Source organism: Oncorhynchus clarkii, chromosome 2 (assembly GCF_045791955.1).
Source record: "Oncorhynchus clarkii lewisi isolate Uvic-CL-2024 chromosome 2, UVic_Ocla_1.0, whole genome shotgun sequence".
Classification (NCBI taxonomy): domain Eukaryota; kingdom Metazoa; phylum Chordata; class Actinopteri; order Salmoniformes; family Salmonidae; genus Oncorhynchus; species Oncorhynchus clarkii.
Window position 1 is genome coordinate 95318808 of NC_092148.1, and position 20649 is coordinate 95339456.

At 42.8% G+C, this 20649-nt stretch overlaps 1 protein-coding gene across 4 annotated transcripts in view; it reads right to left on the minus strand.

Moving 5' to 3' along the window:
* The window catches only part of LOC139376636 (protein-glucosylgalactosylhydroxylysine glucosidase-like), a 39063-nt gene extending 19941 nt beyond the window's left edge, over nt 1–19122 (minus strand). Inside the window, exons 1-6 of one of the 4 annotated variants that reach the window (XR_011627952.1) lie at nt 18621–19099; nt 16415–16704; nt 14136–14346; nt 9031–9212; nt 1331–1584; nt 1038–1157 (exon numbers count right to left, since the gene is read on the minus strand). Coding sequence is in view for 3 of the 4 variants with exons in the window: in XM_071119460.1 (XP_070975561.1) it covers nt 1038–1157; nt 1331–1584; nt 9031–9212; nt 14136–14346; nt 16415–16679 (1032 nt within the window). In the remaining variant the exon portion in view is untranslated. Of the gene's footprint in view, nt 1–1037; nt 1158–1330; nt 1585–9030; nt 9213–14135; nt 14347–16414; nt 16737–18620 lie in introns of all 4 variants that reach the window. The other 3 variants (XM_071119460.1, XM_071119450.1, XM_071119468.1) reach the window with 3 other exon arrangements.
* Nucleotides 19123–20649: the final 1527 nt, after the last annotated feature.

The window sequence follows — 20649 nt, forward strand, 5'->3', positions numbered from 1 at the left end:
CATGTTCAATAATAGGGTTTAACATGATTTTTAAATGTCTACCTCATCTCTGTACCCCAAACATACAATTATCTGTAATGTCCCTCAGTCCAGCAGTGAGCTTCAAACACAGACTCAACAACAAAGACCAGGGAGGTTTTCCACTGCCTCGCAAAGAAGGGTAGATGGGTAATACTAAAAAAAAATCTGACATTGAATATCCCTTTGAGCATGGTGACGTTATTAATTACACTTTGGATGGTGTATCAATACTGTGTGTAGATAGGGTGAAAAAGAAACATCTATTTCATCCATTTTGAATTCAGGATGTAACAACAACCAAAATGTGGAGTAGGTGGAGGTGTGTGAATACTTCCTTTAAAGGAACTGTAAGGTATGCGCTCACACGACACTCAACAACACACAGTATGACCAAGACACAGGTTTCTACTTGAAGCTGAAATCCTATAGTCACTATACTGTACCTAAAAAAAAGAAAAATCAAGGCCTCCCGGGTGGCGCAGTGGTTAAGGGCGCTGTACTGCAGCGCCAGCTGTGCCATCAGAGTCCCTGGGTTCGCGCCCAGGCTCTGTCGTAACCGGCCGCGACCGGGAGGTCCGTGGGGCGACGCACAATTGGCCTAGCGTCGTCCGGGTTAGGGAGGGATTGGTCGGTAGGGATCTCCTTGTCTCATCGCGCACCAGCGACTCCTGTGGCGGGCCGGGCGCAGTGCGCGCTAGCCAAGGTTGCCAGGTGCACGGTGTAGCCTCCGACACATTGGTGCGGCTGGCTTCCGGGCTGGATGCGCGCTGTGTTAAGAAGCAGTACGGCTGGTTGGGTTGTGTATCGGAGGACGCATGACATTCAACCTTCGTCTCTCCCGAGCCCATAGCAATGTAGCTACTACAACAATTGGATACCAATATTAAAAATTTAAAATAAAAAAAATTCACACAATATGACACCAGATATAAAACTTGCAGCCAGAAGATCACCGCGAGGCCTGACTGTGAATAGGGAGTGTGGGAACACATGGCTTCAGAGAGAGAAGCCTGTACCTTGTAGCCTTGCTTCTCAGCATTGTCCTTAGCGCCATCTACTGTCCTCACCCGGTACTCAAGCACGGCCCGCGCTAACTGAGGGTAGAAGAGACCAATACTGGGGTACATCCAAGTGTCCTATACAGGGAGACAGAGGGCGAGGGACATTTCAGTCACACTAAAAGACACGTGGTTCAGTAGGTAGAGGTTAGCCTAACACAATGAACCCTCTCCTTGAACACCTGATGGGTCAACTAACCACCTTTCCCTTCATTAGATACATCATGAAATAAACAGAACATTGTCCTCACCTGGTCCCAGAACACGTGTCCCCAGTAGTCTTGCCCTGAGCCCCCGTTAGACAGTCCTCCAGGACTGACGCCGCCGAAATGACCGGGCGCCTCGTGCAACGAAGGGAAGGCACTGAGCAGGTAGAACATGCAGCCAATCAGAGCCCTGCTCAGGTCGTCTGGACCAGTCAGCTCCAGGGTGCTGCCCGCCCACAGCTCCTCCCACGCCCGGAGGTGCGAGGGACGAAGGTTCCCATTGGCCATCAGCTCCAGAGCTGTTAACATGTTTACGCTCATTGCAATGACAAGTTTTATTTTTTTATATTTTTTAAATTGGTAAGAAACATAAACAATAATATGTCCAATATACTGTATCCCCACTTAGAAGTATTCATTAAAACACTTGTGTCCAAAGTGGTCCTGGATGATAAAACCAAATAAAACATCTAATGATGTACCCACTGTGCTAACACCTATATCACTACTACACCTATATCACTACTACAACTACACCTATATCACTACTACACTACTACACCTATATCACTACGACACCTACAACACCTATATCACTACTACACCTATATCACTACTACACTACTACACCTATATCACTACTACACTACTACACCTATATCACCACTACACCTATATCACTACTACACCTATATCACTACTACACCTATATCACTACTACACCTACTACACCTATATCACTACTACACTACTACACCTATATCACTACTACACCTATATCACCACTACACCTATATCACTACTACACTACGACACCTATATCACTACTACACTACGACACCTATATCACTACTACACCTACAGTGCCTTGGATATTTCAAACTTTTTTAACAAATCAAAAACTGAAAAATTGGGCGTGCAAAATTATTCAGCCCCTTTACTTTCAGTGCAGCAAACTCTCTCCAGAAGTTCAGTGAGGATCTCTGAATGATCCAATGTTGACCTAAATGACTAATGATGATAAATACAATCCACCTGTGTGTAATCAAGTCTCCGTATAAATGCACCTGCACTGTGATAGTCTCAGAGGTCCGTTAAAAGCGCAGAGAGCATCATGAAGAACAAGGAACACACCAGGCAGGTCCGAGATACTGTTGTGAAGAAGTTTAAAGCCGGATTTGGATACAAAAAGATTTCCCAAGCTTTAAACATCCCAAGGAGCACTGTGCAAGCGATAATATTGAAATGGAAGGAGTATCAGACCACTGCAAATCTACCAAGACCTGGCCGTCCCTCTAAACTTTCAGCTCATACAAGGAGAAGACTGATCAGAGATGCAGCCAAGAGGCCCATGATCACTCTGGATGAACTGCAGAGATTTACAGCTGAGGTGGGAGACTCTGTCCATAGGACAACAATCAGTCGTATATTGCACAAATCTGGCCTTTATGGAAGAGTGGCAAGAAGAAAGCCATTTCTTAAAGATATCCATAAAAAGTGTTGTTTAAAGTTTGCCACAAGCCACCTGGGAGACACACCAAACATGTGGAAGAAGGTGCTCTGGTCAGATGAAACCAAAATTGAACTTTTTGGCAACAATGCAAAACGTTATGTTTGGCGTAAAAGCAACACAGCTCATCACCCTGAACACACCATCCCCACTGTCAAACATGGTGGTGACAGCATCATGGTTTGGGCTTGCTTTTCTTCAGCAGGGACAGGGAAGATGGTTAAAATTGATGGGAGATGGATGGAGCCAAATACAGGACCATTCTGGAAGAAAACCTGATGGAGTCTGCAAAAGACCTGAGGCTGGGACGGAGATTTGTCTTCCAACAAGACAATGATCCAAAACATAAAGCAAAATCTACAATGGAATGGTTAAAAAATAAACATATCCAGGTGTTAGAATGGCCAAGTCAAAGTCCAGACCTGAATCCAATCGAGAATCTGTGGAAAGAACTGAAAACTGCTGTTCACAAATGCTCTCCATCCAACCACACTGAGCTCGAGCTGTTTTGCAAGGAGGAATGGGGAAAAAATGTCAGTCTCTCGATGTGCAAAACTGATAGAGACATACCCCAAGCGACTTACAGCTGTAATCGCAGCAAAAGGTGGCGCTACAAAGTATTAACTTAAGGGGGCTGAATAATTTTGCACGCCCAATTTTTCAGTTTTTGATTTGTTAAAAAAGTTTGAAATATCCAATAAATGTCGTTCCACTTCATGATTGTGTCCCACTTGTTGTTGATTCTTCACAAAAAAATACAGTTTTATATCTTTATGTTTGAAGCCTGAAATGTGGCAAAAGGTCGCAAAGTTCAAGGGGGCCGAATACTTTCGCAAGGCACTGTATATCATCACTACACCTATATCACTACTACACCTACTACACCTATATCACTACTACACCTACTACTCCACCTATATCACTACTACACCTATATCACTACTACACCTATATCACTACTACACTACTACACCTATATCACTACTACACCTACTACACCTATATCACTACTACACTACTACTCCACCTATATCACTACTACACTACTACACCTATATCACTACTACACTACTACACCTATATCACTACTACACCTACTACACCTATATCACTACTACACTACTACACCTATATCACTACTACACCTATATCACTACTACACTACTACTCCACCTATATCACTACTACACCTACTACACCTATATCACTACTACACTACTACTACACCTATATCACTACTACACTACTACTACACCTATATCACTACTACACTACTACTACACCTATATCACTACTACACTACTACTACACCTATATCACTACTACACCTACTACACCTATATCACTACTACACTACTACACCTATATCACTACTACACCTACTACACCTATATCACTACTACACTACTACTACACCTATATCACTACTACACCTATATCACTACTACACTACTACTACACCTATATCACTACTACACTACTACTACACCTATATCACTACTACACTACTACTACACCTATATCACTACTACACTACTACTACACCTATATCACTACTACACCTACTACACCTATATCACTACTACACTACTACACCTATATCACTACTACACTACTACTACACCTATATCACTACTACACTACTACTACACCTATATCACTACTACACTACTACTACACCTATATCACTACTACACTACTACTACACCTATATCACTACTACACTACTACTACACCTATATCACTACTACACTACTACACCTATATCACCACTACACCTATATCACCACTACACCTATATCACCACTACACCTATATCCCTACTACACTACTACACCTATATCACTACTACTACACCTATATCACTACTACACTACTACACCTATATCCCTACTACACTACTACACCTATATCACTACTACACTACTACACCTATATCACCACTACACCTATATCCCTACTACACCAATACACCTATATCCCTACTACACTACTACACCTATATCACTACTACACCTATATCACTACTACACTACTACTACACCTATATCACTACTACACTACTACTCCACCTATATCACTACTACACTACTACTACACCTATATCACTACTACACTACTACACCTATATCACTACTACACCTACTACACCTATATCACTACTACACCTATATCACTACTACACCTACTACACCTATATCACTACTACACCTACTACATCTATATCAATACAACACATACTACACCTATATCACTACTACACCTACTACACCTATATCACTACTACACCTACTACACATATATCACTACTACACCTACTACACCTATATCACTACTACACCTACTACACCTATATCACTACTACACCTACTACACCTATATCACTACTACACCTATATCACTACTACACCTACTACACCTATATCACTACTACACCTACTACACATATATCACTACTACACCTACTACACCTATATCACTACTACACTACTACACCTATATCACTACTACACTACTACACCTATATCACTACTACACCTACTACACCTATATCACTACTACACCTACTACACATATATCACTACTACACCTATATCACTACTACACTACTACTCCACCTATATCACTACTACACCTACTACACATATATAACTACTACACCTACTACACCTATATCACTACTACACTACTACACCTATATCACTACTACACCTATATCACTACTACACCTATATCACTACTACACTACTACTACACCTATATCACTACTACACTACTACTCCACCTATATCACTACTACACCTACTACACCTATATCACTACTACACTACTACACCTATATCACTACTACACCTATATCACTACTACACCTATATCACTACTACACTACTACACCTATATCACTACTACACTACTACACCTATATCACTACTACACTACTACACCTATATCACTACTACACCTATATCACCACTACACCTATATCACTACTACACCTATATCCCTACTACACCTATATCACCACTACACCTATATCACTACTACACCTATATCCCTACTACACCTATATCACCACTACACCTATATCACCACTACACCTATATCACTACTACACCTATATCCCTACTACACCTACTACACCTATATCACTACTACACTACTACTACACCTATATCACTACTACACTACTACACCTATATCACTACTACACTACTACTACATCTATATCACTACTACACTACTACTCCACCTATATCACTACTACACCTATATCACTACTACACTACTACACCTATATCACCACTACACCTATATCACCACTACACCTATATCACCACTACACCTATATCCCTACTACACTACTACACCTATATCACTACTACTACACCTATATCACTACTACACTACTACACCTATATCACTACTACACTACTACACCTACTACACTACTACACTACTACACCTATATCACTACTACACTACTACTACACCTATATCACTACTACACTACTACACCTACTACACCTATATCACCACTACACCTATATCAACACTACACCTATATCACCACTACACCTATATCCCTACTACACTACTACACCTATATCACCACTACACCTATATCACTACTACACCTATATCACTACTACACTACTACTACACCTATATCACTACTACACTACTACTACTACACCTATATCACTACTACACTACTACACCTATATCACTACTCCACCTATATCACTACTACACTACTACTACACCTATATCACTACTACACTACTACACCTATATCACCACTACACCTATATCACCACTACACCTATATCACCACTACACTACTACACCTATATCACTACTACTACACCTATATCACTACTACACCTATATCACTACTACACTACTACACCTACTACACCTACTACACCTATATCACCACTACACCTATATCACCACTACACCTATATCACCACTACACCTATATCCCTACTACACTACTACACCTATATCACCACTACACCTATATCACTACTACACCTATATCACTACTACACTACTACTACACCTATATCACTACTACACTACTACTATTACACCTATATCACTACTACACTACTACTACTACACCTATATCACTACTACACTACTACACCTATATCACTACTACACTACTACACCTATATCACCACTACACTACTACACCTATATCACCACTACACCTATATCACCACTACACCTATATCACTACTACACTACCACACCTATATCACCACTACACCTATATCACTACTACACCTATATCACTACTACACCTACTACACCTATATCACTACTACACCTATATCACTACTACACCTACTACACCTATATCACTACTACACCTACTACACCTATATCACTACTACACCTATATCACTACTACACCTATATCACTACTACGCCTATATCACTACTACGCCTATATCACTACTACGCCTATATCACTACTACGCCTATATCACTACTACACCTATATCACCACTACACCTATATCACTACTACACCTATATCACTACTACGCCTATATCACTACTACGCCTATATCACTACTACACCTATATCACCACTACACCTATATCACTACTACACCTATATCACTACTACGCCTATATCACTACTACACCTATATCACTACTACACCTATATCACTACTACACCTATATCACTACTACACCTATATCACTACTACACCTACTACACCTATATCACCACTACACCTATATCACCACTACACCTATATCACTACTACACCTATATCACTACTACGCCTATATCACTACTACACCTATATCACTACTACACCTATATCACTACTACACCTATATCACTACTACACCTATATCACTACTACACCTACTACACCTATATCACCACTACACCTATATCACCACTACACCTATATCACCACTACACCTATATCACTACTACACCTATATCACTACTACACCTACTACACCTATATCACTACTACACCTATATCACTACTACACCTATATCACTACTACACCTATATCACTACTACACCTACATCACCACTACACCTATATCACCACTACACCTATATCACTACTACACCTATATCACTACTACACCTATATCACTACTACACCTATATCACCACTACACCTATATCACCACTACACCTATATCACTACTACACCTATATCACTACTACACCTATATCACTACTACACCTACTACACCTATATCACCACTACACCTATATCACTACTACACATATATCACCACTACACCTATATCACCACTACACCTATATCACCACTACACCTATATCACTACTACACCTATATCACTACTACACCTATATCACTACTACACCTACATCACTACTACACCTATATCACTACTACACCTACTACACCTATATCACTACTACACCTACTACACCTATATCACCACTACACCTATATCACTACTACACCTATATCACTACTACACCTATATCACTACTACACCTATCACTACTACACCTATATCACTACTACACCTACTACACCTATATCACCACTACACCTATATCACCACTACACCTATATCACTACTACACCTATATCACTACTACACCTATATCACCACTACACCTATATCACTACTACACCTATATCACTACTACACCTATATCACTACTACACCTACTACACCTATATCACCACTACACCTATATCACTACTACACCTATATCACTACTACACCTATATCACTACTACACCTATATCACTACTACACCTATATCACTACTACACCTACTACACCTATATCACCACTACACCTATATCACCACTACACCTATATCACTACTACACCTACTACACCTATATCACTACTACACCTACTACACCTATATCACTACTACACCTATATCACCTATATCACCACTACACCTATATCACCACTACACCTATATCACTACTACACCTATATCACCACTACACCTATATCACCACTACACCTATATCACTACTATAATGGCCGAGTTAAACTGACGTTAAAAACGTGAGACGGGGCTGGTCGTGTCATCTTATTACGGAGTAATGCCACACCTCGTCATAACGAGCCTCAGTCCGACATGTCCCACTAGATGTACCGCAGCGGAGACCTCAGCTGCAACTTCATCAAGTTAGTTTTCATCATTATGTGACGCAGGAGGATAGTTGAGCTCACTCCCTTTCTTTACCTGTGTCGTAGTGAGCCTGTACGCTGTCCTGACTGCCCGCCACTGCCACCACGAACCCCCAGCGGGACTGGGCCTGGTCGGACAGCAGGGTAAGGGAGGGGGTGATGGGGGTCCAGATTATGTGGACGCTGGGACAGACGCCACCAGAGACCTCAGCCGTGGTGGTCTGGCCCTGGATGTAACTAGGGAAGGAAAAGGGTGATTGTGAGCTGAGCTGAATGCTGGGGACTTTTGTATTAGAAAGGTCCAATGCAGCAGTTATCTCAATATTAAATCATTTCTGGGTAACAATTAAGTACCTTACTGTGATTGTTTTAATTTAAAATTATTAAAAAAAGAAACAAAAATATCTTGTTAGCAAAGAGCAATTTCTCAAGCAAAAATGTTGCTTAAGCCTGTCTGGGAGTGGTCTGAGTGGGGAGGGGGAAAACTCAAAACTAGCTGTTATTGGCTGAGAGGTTTGGAACTCTTTCTTATTGGTCTATTAACAAAACGTACTGCCTGGGGATGTCACAGCTTTCAAACAGCTTGTACACTAAAAGGGCATTATCATCATTATCATCATCATTACATCATCATTATCATCAATATCATCTATATTATTATCATCATTATCATCGTTATCACCATTATCTAGATCATCATTATCATCTATATCATCATCATCATCATTATCACACTTTCACAGTAGAATTCCAACCTCAGTGTGGAAATATACAGCGAACTAAAATATAAAACACAACAGGTAAAGTGTTGGTCTCATGTTTCATGAGATGAAATAAAAGATCCCAGAAATGTTCCATTCGCACAAAAAAAAGCTTATTTCTCTCAAATGTTGTGCAGACATTTATTTACATCATAAATTAAATCATAAACATCCCTGTTAGTGAGAATTTATCATTTGCCAAGAGAATCCATCCACCTGACAGGTGTGGCAGATCAAGAAGCCGATTAAACAGCATGACAATTACACAGATGCACCTTGTGCTGGGGACAATTAAAGGCCACTCTAAAATGTGCAGTTTTGTCACAAAACACAATGTTAATTTCTCTACAATAACCCGCCTCCAATAGTGTGTCATTGTCGCAAAGTATTTATAAACAACAAACAAAAAATCAGATCTCTTAAAAGTTTCCTTTATATTTGATCTGTGCAATAGGCCATGATTAATTTTGGCCCAATAGACCTGGCATATTCCATCTTTCAAGGAGCTTTCCATTTTGAATGGGTTATTTTGCCTAAAAAAAAACAACCTTTAGGCCTACCTATAGAAGAAAAAATATATATAACTCTGCATCTGGCAAGAGAGGCCTAAAGGGTATTGAGCATCCCCAGTGGCTCTGCATCTCTGCCCAGCCTGGCAAGAGAGGCCTAAAGGGTGTTGAGCATCCCCAGTGGCTCTGCAAGTCTGGAGAGGATATTCTCCACTGCTGTCCGGCTCTCCAGGAACCATCGTATGAGCCTGAAGCCCCAGACTGGCCAAACTGCTGTTAATAAAAATGAACTCAAAAAGAACTGTAGACTGAGCCGAAGGCATTTTTTACTTAATTTGTATTTATTATAAGTAAGTCACAGTCTATATGCGCCATTTATAGACTATAATGATTTAATACAATGACATGTTGTTTAAATGATGAATGCTTTATTTCCCTACCAAGTAGTGTTGTGACAAGGTAGGTGTGGTATACAGAAGACAGCCCTATTTGGTAAAAGACCAAGTACATATTATGTCAAGAACAGCTCAAATAAGCAAAGAGAAATGACAGTCCATCATGACTTTAAGACGGTCAGTCAATACAAAACATTTCAAGAACGCTGAAAGTTTCTTCAAGTGCAGTCACAGAAACCATCAAGCGCTACGATGAAACTGGCTCTCATGAGGACTACCACAGGAAAGGAAGACCCAGAGTTACCTCTGCTGCAGAGGATAAGTTCATTAGAGTTAACTGGCTCTCATGAGGACCGCCACAGGAAAGGAAGACCCAGAGTTACCTCTGCTGCAGAGGATAAGTTCATTAGAGTTACCAGCCTCAGAAATTGCAGCCCAAATAAATGTTTCAGTCAGTTCAAGTAACAGACACATCTCAACATCAACTGTACAGAGGAGACTGTGTGAATCAGGCCTTCATGGTCAAATTGCTGCAAAGAAACCACTACTAAAGGACACCAATAATAAGAAGAGACTTGTTTGGGCCAAGAAACACGAGCAATGGACATGTGGACACAAGCAATGGACTGGTGGAAATGTGTCCTTTGTTCTGGAGTCCAAATGGGATATTTTTGGTTTCAACCGCCGTGTCCCAGAGTGGGTGAAGGGATGATCTCCGCATAGGTAGTTCCCACCGTGAAGCATGGAGGAGGAGGTGTGATGGTGCTTTGCTGGTGACACTGTCAGTGATGTATTTAGAATTCAAGGCACACTTAACCAGCATGGCTACCACAGCATTCTGCAGCGATACGCCATCCCATCTGGTTTGGGCTTAGTCCCACTATCATTTGTTTTTCAACAGGACAATGACCCAACACACCTCCAGGCTGTGTAAGGGCTATTTGACCAAGAAGGAGAGTGATGGAGTGCTTTATCAGATGACCTGGCCTCCACAATCACCCCAACTTCAACCAAATCGGACCTCCACCTCTGGCTTCTTCACCTGCGGGATTGTCAGCCCCCAGGACAACTGATGAAACTGTGGGTTTGGACAACCAAATAATTTCTGCACAAATGGTCAGAAACCATCTCGGGGAAGCTCATCTGTGTGCGCTTTGTCCTCACCAGGGTCTTGACTTGACTGTAGTTCAGCATCGTAACTGACTTCAGTGGGCAAATGCTCACCTTTGATGGCCACTGGCACGCTGGAGAAGTGAGCTCTTCACGGATGAATCCCGGTTTCAACTGTACCGGGCAGATGGCAGACAGCATGTATGGCGTCGTGTGGGCGAGCAGTTTACTGATGTCAACGTTGTGAACAGAGTGCCCCGTGGTGGCAGTGGGGTTATGGTGTTTACTGATGTCAACGTTGTGAACAGAGTGCTGCACGGTGGAGGTGGGGTTATGGTATGGGCAGGCATAAGCTACGGACAAGGAACACAAATGCATTTCATCGATGGCAATTTGAATGCACAGAGACACCGTGAAGAGATCCTGAGGCCCATTATCGTGCCAATCATCCACCGCCATTACCTCATGTTATGATAATCATGTTTCATGATAATGCACAACCCCATGTCATAAGGATCTGTACACAATTCCTGGATGCTGAAAAGGTCCCAGTTCTTCCATGGCCTGCATACTCCCCAGACATGTCACCCATTGAGCATGTTTGGGGTGCTCTGGATCGACAGCGAGTTCCAGTTCCCACCAATATCCAGCAACTTCACACAGCCATTGAAGAGGAGTGGGGACAACATTCCACAGGCCATAATCAACAGCCTGATCAACTCTATGTGAAGGAGATGTGTTGCGCTGCATGAGGCAAAAGGTGGTCACACCAGATACTGACTGGTGTTCTGATCCACACCAGATACTGACTGGTGTTCTGATCCACGCCCCTACTGTTTTATTAAGGTATCTGAACAACAGATGCATATCTGTATTCCCAGTCATGTGAAATCCATAGATTAGGGCCTAATGAATGTATTCGACTGATTGCCTTATATGAACTGAAATTGTTGCATTTAAAAAAAAAAAGAATTAGTTCAGTGTACATAAAACACAGGATGATCAAGTGTAAGAGTAGGAGTGCTGATCTAGGATCAGTTTGGCTTGTTAGATTATAATGAGTAGATATGAATAAAGGACCTGGTGTTTCAGTCTTTTGATCTACAGAAACAGTACAACTGACACAACTATCATATTACCAAGTGAAAAACAACGCGGAGAAAGGCTGTATAAACGCAATGGGAAAGCAACTACAGCACACTGCCGCTACAAACAAGAAGGATGTTTCTGTTTCTGTCCATCTAGCTCCCTTCCTAGTTCTCCATTCCTTCCTAGTTCTCCCTTCCTTCCTAGTTCTCCATTCCTTCCTAGTTCTCCATTCCTTCCTAGTTCTCCATTCCTTCCTAGTTCTCCATTCCTTCCTAGTTCTCCATTCCTTCCTAGTTCTCCCTTCCTTCCTAGTTCTCCCTTCCTTCCTAGTTCTCCATTCCTTCCTAGTTCTCCATTCCTTCCTAGTTCTCCATTCCTTCCTAGTTCTCCCTTCCTTCCTAGTTCTCCCTTCCTTCCTAGTTCTCCCTTCCTTCCTAGTTCTCCATTCCTTCCTAGTTCTCCATTCCTTCCTAGTTCTCCATTCCTTCCTAGTTCTCCATTCCTTCCTAGTTCTCCATTCCTTCCTAGTTCTCCATTCCTTCCTAGTTCTCCATTCCTTCCTAGTTCTCCCTTCCTTCCTAGTTCTCCCTTCCTTCCTAGTTCTCCCTTCCTTCCTAGTTCTCCCTTCCTTCCTAGTTCTCCCTTCCTTCCTAGTTCTCCCTTCCTTCCTAGTTCTCCCTTCCTTCCTAGTTCTCCCTTCCTTCCTAGTTCTCCCTTCCTTCCTAGTTCTCCATTCCTTCCTAGTTCTCCATTCCTTCCTAGTTCTCCATTCCTTCCTAGTTCTCCCTTCCTTCCTAGTTCTCCCTTCCTTCCTAGTTCTCCCTTCCTTCCTAGTTCTCCATTCCTTCCTAGTTCTCCATTCCTTCCTAGTTCTCCATTCCTTCCTAGTTCTCCATTCCTTCCTAGTTCTCCCTTCCTTCCTTCCTTCCTAGTTCTCCCTTCCTTCCTTCCTTCCTAGTTCTCCCTTCCTTCCTTCCTAGTTCTCCCTTCCTTCCTTCCTAGTTCTCCCTTCCTTCCTTCCTAGTTCTCCCTTCCTTCCTTCCTAGTTCTCCCTTCCTTCCTTCCTAGTTCTCCCTTCCTTCCTTCCTAGTTCTCCCTTCCTTCCTTCCTAGTTCTCCCTTCCTTCCTTCCTAGTTCTCCCTTCCTTCCTAGTTCTCCCTTCCTTCCTAGTTCTCCCTTCCTTCCTAGTTCTCCCTTCCTTCCTAGTTCTCCCTTCCTTCCTAGTTCTCCATTCCTTCCTAGTTCTCCCTTCCTTCCTAGTTCTCCCTTCCTTCCTAGTTCTCCCTTCCTTCTCACCTGGCTCCTTTGTAGTCCGGTTCGGAATGGAACACTATGTCATCGCTTTGAGGCGTGAACCTACTGTCCAGCTTGATTGTGATTGGCTCCCGGGAGGTGCCCTGACGAATCAGCAGGACCTCCATGACCAAGAGGTTGGGATGGTGTCGATGGGTGTAGAGAGACTGGGAGGCAATAACACTAACTGTCCTCAGAGAGTGGGTGAATATACCTAGAGAGGAGGAAGAGGAAGAGACAGACCAGACCAGACCAGACAGACAGACAGACAAATGCAGTGATACAACTGTAAAGCTTGGAAACAATTTAATTCAAACGATGCTACCTCAAATCAAGTGTTATTGGTCACATATACATGGTTAGCAGATGGTATTGGTCACATACACATGGTTAGCAGATGTTATTGGTCACATACACATGGTTAGCAGATGGTATTGGTCACATACACATGGTTAGCAGATGTTAATGTGAGTGTAGCGAAATGCTTGTGCTTCTAGTTCCGACAATGCAGTAATAACCAACGAGTAATCCAGCTAACAATTCCAAAACTACTACCTTATACACACAAGTGTAAAGGAATGAATAAGAATATGTACATATAAATCTGTTGTTCTGCCCCTGAACAGGCAGTTAACCCACTGTTCCTAGACCAGTTAACCCACTGTTCCTAGACCAGTTAACCCACTGTTCCTAGACCAGTTAACCCACTGTTCCTAGACCAGTTAACCCAATGTTCCTAGGATCGTCATTGTAAATAAGAATTAGTTCTTAACTGACTTGCCTAGTTAAATAAAGGTTAAAAATAAAGTGATGATGAATGTGTCAGCACATGGTATTCAGCCCTTTACATGTAGAATACACAGACCTCATCATCTGTTCTTGATCTGCAGTGAACCACATGTACCAACGTACCCGTGTGTGTCTAGACTGTACCAACGTACCCGTGTGTGTGTGTATCTAGACTGTACCAACGTACCCGTGTGTGTGTGTATCTAGACTGTACCAACGTACCCGTGTGTGTATCTAGACTGTACCAACGTACCCGTGTGTGTGTGTATCTAGACTGTACCAACGTACCCGTGTGTGTGTATCTAGACTGTACCAACGTACCCGTGTGTGTGTATCTAGACTGTACCAACGTACCCGTGTGTGTGTATCTAGACTGTACCAACGTACCCGTGTGTGTGTATCTAGACTGTACCAACGTACCCGTGTGTGTGTATCTAGACTGTACCAACGTACCCGTGTGTGTGTATCTAGACTGTACCAACGTACCCGTGTGTGTGTATCTAGACTGTACCAACGTACCCGTGTGTGTGTATCTAGACTGTACCAACGTACCCGTGTGTGTATCTAGACTGTACCAACGTACCCGTGTGTGTATCTAGACTATACCAACGTACCTGTGTGTGTATCTAGACTGTACCAACGTACCCGTGTGTGTCTAGACTGTACCAACGTACCTGTGTGTGTCTAGACTGTACCAACGTACCTGTGTGTGTCTAGACTGTACCAACGTACCTGTGTGTGTCTAGACTGTACCAACGTACCTGTGTGTGTATCTAGACTGTACCAACGTACCTGTGTGTGTATCTAGACTGTACCAACGTACCTGTGTGTGTCTAGACTGTACCAACGTACCCGTGTGTGTGTGTGTATCTAGACTGTACCAACGTACCTGTGTGTGTGTGTGTATCTAGACTGTACCAACGTACCCGTGTGTATCTAGACTGTACCAACGTACCCATGTGTGTATCTAGACTGTACCAACATACCTGTGTGTGTGTGTGTGTGTGTGTGTATCTAGACTGCACCAACGTACCTGTGTGTGTTTAGACTGTACCAACGTACCCGTGTGTGTGTATCTAGACTGTACCAACGTACCCGTGTGTGTGTCTAGACTGTACCAACATACCCGTGTGTGTGTCTAGACTGTACCAACGTACCCGTGTGTGTGTCTAGACTGTACCAACGTACCCGTGTGTGTGTCTAGACTGTACCAACGTACCCGTGTGTGTGTCTAGACTGTACCAACGTACCCGTGTGTGTGTCTAGACTGTACCAACGTACCCGTGTGTGTGTCTAGACTGTACCAACGTACCCGTGTGTGTGTCTAGACTGTACCAACGTACCCGTGTGTGTGTCTAGACTGTACCAACGTACCTGTGTGTATGTCTAGACTGTACCAACGTACCCGTGTGTGTGTCTAGACTGTACCAACTTTCCTGTGTGTGTGTGTGTGTGTGTGTGTGTGTGTGTGTATCTAGACTGTACCAACGTACCTGTGTGTGTGTCTAGACTGTAGGAGTGTTGCAGATGCCCTGCCTTTTCCACCTCATCTAGATCCATCCTCACAGCCAGAGGACAGGGGAGATTGGCACGGTGACAGTCCCCGCCCTCGCCGTTATAGACTCCGCCCATGTGCATGATGTCACCGTACACCCTCCAACCCAGCAGCCCATTGGCCAGCGGAGGAAGGAAGCGAGGGTCAAGGGGCAGGAGGTCAGTGGTGAAGATGTAGGGGTCAACTGGGGTCTCATTGGTCATCGTGGGGAGAGCGTGTCCTCTTCCACTTAGGATGATAAAAGGTTAAATCAATGGTACCTACAACAGAACAGTACAACACACACAGAATGTCTATGTCACACACAGAATGCCTGTCACACACACACACAGAATGCCTATGTCAGACACAGAATGCCTATGTCACACACACACACACACACACACACACAGAATGCCTGTCACACACAGAATGCCTATGTCACACACACGCAGAATGCCTATGTCAGTGGCAGATCCACAAGATCCAGCCACAAACTTCTACTTTAACCCCAGATCCTCCTACAACAGCCCAATGCTCTGCTGTCCTACCCAGACTGACAGGTAGCACAACAGCCCAATGCTCTGCTGTCCTACCCAGACTGACAGGTAGTACAACAGCCCAATGCTCTGCTGTCCTACCCAGACTGACAGGTAGCACAACAGCCCAATGCTCTGCTGTCCTACCCAGACTGACAGGTAGCACAACAGCCCAATGCTCTGCTGTCCTACCCAGACTGACAGGTAGCACAACAGCCCAATGCTCTGCTGTCCTACCCAGACTGACAGGTAGCACAACAGCCCAATGCTCTGCTGTCCTACCCAGACTGACAGGTAGTACAACAGCCCAATGCTCTGCTGTCCTACCCAGACTGACAGGTAGCACAACAGCCCAATGCTCTGCTGTCCTACCCAGACTGACAGGTAGCACAACAGCCCGATGCTCTGCTGTCCTACCCAGACTGACAGGTAGTACAACAGCCCAATGCTCTGCTGTCCTACCCAGACTGACAGGTAGCACAACAGCCCAATGCTCTGCTGTCCTACCCAGACTGACAGGTAGCACAACAGCCCAATGCTCTGCTGTCCTACCCAGACTGACAGGTAGCACAACAGCCCAATGCTCTGCTGTCCTACCCAGACTGACAGGTAGCACAACAGCCCAATGCTCTGCTGTCCTACCCAGACTGAAGGGTATTATACAGCCCAATGCTCTGCTGTCCTACCCAGACTGACAGGTAGTACAACAGCCCAATGCTATGCTGTCCTACCCAGACTGACAGGTAGCACAACAGCCCAATGCTCTGCTGTCCTACCCAGACTGACAGGTAGTACAACAGCCCAATGCTATGCTGTCCTACCCAGACTGACAGGTCGCACAACAGCCCAATGCTCTGCTGTCCTACCCAGACTGACAGGTAGTACAACAGTCCAATGCTCTGCTGTCCTACCCAGACTGACAGATAGCCCAATGCTCTGCTGTCCTACCCAGACTGACAGGTAGCCCAATGCTCTGCTGTCCTACCCAGACTGACAGGTAGTACAACAGCCCAATGCTCTGCTGTCCTACCCAGACTGACAGATAGCCCAATGCTCTGCTGTCCTACCCAGACTGACAGGTAGCCCAATGCTCTGCTGTCCTACCCAGACTGACAGGTAGCACAAACAGCAGTAGGCCTACCTTCTATTTTGCATTTTAACCCGGTTGTTTAGTTTCTCATTTATTTGTGTGCGAGCTTCTGTATGCTACAATTCTGCTTTCAGCTGTAAAAATGTGTTTCCTACTATTAAGATAAAAAGGTTAAAATATATATTTTATATATTCGTTTGATATATTTGATATATCATATATTAATTTATATTTCATATATACTTACCACACAAGGGACAATTTGGGTATGAGTAAATGAGAATAGTAGAGCCTGTAGTTTAACAAAGACAAAAAACTACAGCAAGAAAACACAGAGAAACATGCATTAGTCTCATACTGTAACTGTATAGTGTAATAGTATTGAACTGAAATGTCCTGAAAGCGCCTTACTGAAAACCACTGCCGTTCTAACGAGTGAAAACCAATGCGACATCTGGTTTTTTGTCACAAGCACTCCTCATGACACGTGATGTGAGATAATAAAAACATGACAGTAAAAAAGTGGATCGCCTCACCAAAACACAAAGAGCAGCATGACACATTGAATTAATCTCATGATCTCGAGAAAGTAAACCGTAATGAATGATGAGAAGATGATAACGGCAAAGTGTTCATGGCGACCCGTTAAATGCCGAAGAGCAACAAGTCTTAAACGCAACTCTGTCAGCGTCAGTCTCTTGTCAGGTGAAAACTGTTGCTGTCTACAGACCGCAGTAATTCTCAACAACTCCTTGATATTTCTGACCGGGGAACCGTCGCACTCACGTGAGAAGAAGGGGGGCATCCGCCGTTACCGGGGATGAAAGGAATGCAGAAAATAAATGAGGAATAGAAACAAAGGTCAAATAAACAGGTAACGTGTCTCACATGAGTAGAACAAATATCTGGAACTAAACGAAGTGTTGATGTTCCCGAGCCCCAAACGTGTATTTAGTTGAAAAGAAACTCCTACAGGTACTGTCAGTTCTTCTTCCAGACTGTATAGAGGAAAACAAAATGTAGGTTTATCTCCGGTATGGAACTATGAAGGGGAGGAGGCATAGCGAGGGGTTCCACTAGTTACCACAGACACAAAGTCGAAATGGCCAATATAGTACAAACTCATGAAAACGTTGTTTTTTGTTGTCTTAATTTAAAGTTATAGTTAGGCATAAGGTTAGCAGTGTGTTTAAGGTTAGGTTTTAAATCACATTTTGAAATTGAAGAAATGGGCGGGGCGTATGACTTTGCGACTGTGGTAACTAGTGAAGACCATATCAAGGCTGGTCAACGGACAAACCTGGACAGGATTCCTAGAATACGGATTGGATTTAGATTAGTTGGTTGGGTTTCTGAGGGATTGAAATGGAACCATGATTGTTTGTGAAGATTTAGATGGTAAACCACCTCTCAGCCGCACCGAGCCCTCGCAGCGAGTTTGGCCCTAATTTAGGACAACTTCATAAAGACATCATGCATGCTAGGTCTCTACAGGAAAATCTGCAATACATAGGTTATTTTACTGTGCACATGCTAGGCATTGGTACATCGATGTCAGATCGTCATTTAAATGCATTATGATAGGATCCTAATACGCTAGTAGTCTATGTCGGGGACAATAGCCCCTCCCTAAAATAAATGTCCAACTGCTGACACAAACAAGCAAAGTATGGTAAAAAATTAAGATATGTGGATGATGGTCATGCTTAAGGCAAACAAACTATTAAGGGAAACAAGTGGCTACCATTTACATTTTTTTGTTTGTTATTTAATTATTGTTTTTGGAAAAGGTATATTTTCCTCCAATTACTGGGGTAACTGTCCCCCCCCTTCCCCCAGGCCCCCAAAAGATCAGTGCGTTAATTAATTAACTCTTAAAAGCTAATGTCTAGGTATCTTATTTGGATTAAATCAAACACTGAATAAAATGTCATGGCATCACTATTAATATCCTCTCGATGATGAGGTTTTGATGTAAGGTCCCTATTTACATTTTTTTTTGCGCCATATCATGTCCAAATCATCCTAAAGTGATTTTTTTTTTTTTACTGTGTAACTTAACAAAGTTACTTGTAGATCATTTGGACATGATTTGGAAAATGCTAATTTAGGTACCATTGCGTTGGACTTGCGTCCAACTCAAATCAAATCAAATTTTATTTGTCACATACACATGGTTAGCAGATGTTAATGCGAGTGTAGCGAAATGCTTGTGCTTCTAGTTCCGACAATGCAGTAATAACCAACAAGTAATCTAACTAACAATTCCAAAACTACTGTCTTATACACAGTGTAAGGGGATAAAGAATATGTACATAAGGATATATGAATGAGTGATGGTACAGAGCAGCATAGGCAGGATACAGTAGATGGTATCGAGTACAGTATGTACATATGAGATGAGTATGTAAACAAAGTGGCATAGTTAAAGTGGCTAGTGATACATGTATTACATAAAGATGCAGTAGATGATATAGAGTACAGTATATACATATACATATGAGATGAATAATGTAGGGTATGTAAACATTATATTAGGTAGCATTGTTTAAAGTGGCTAGTGAT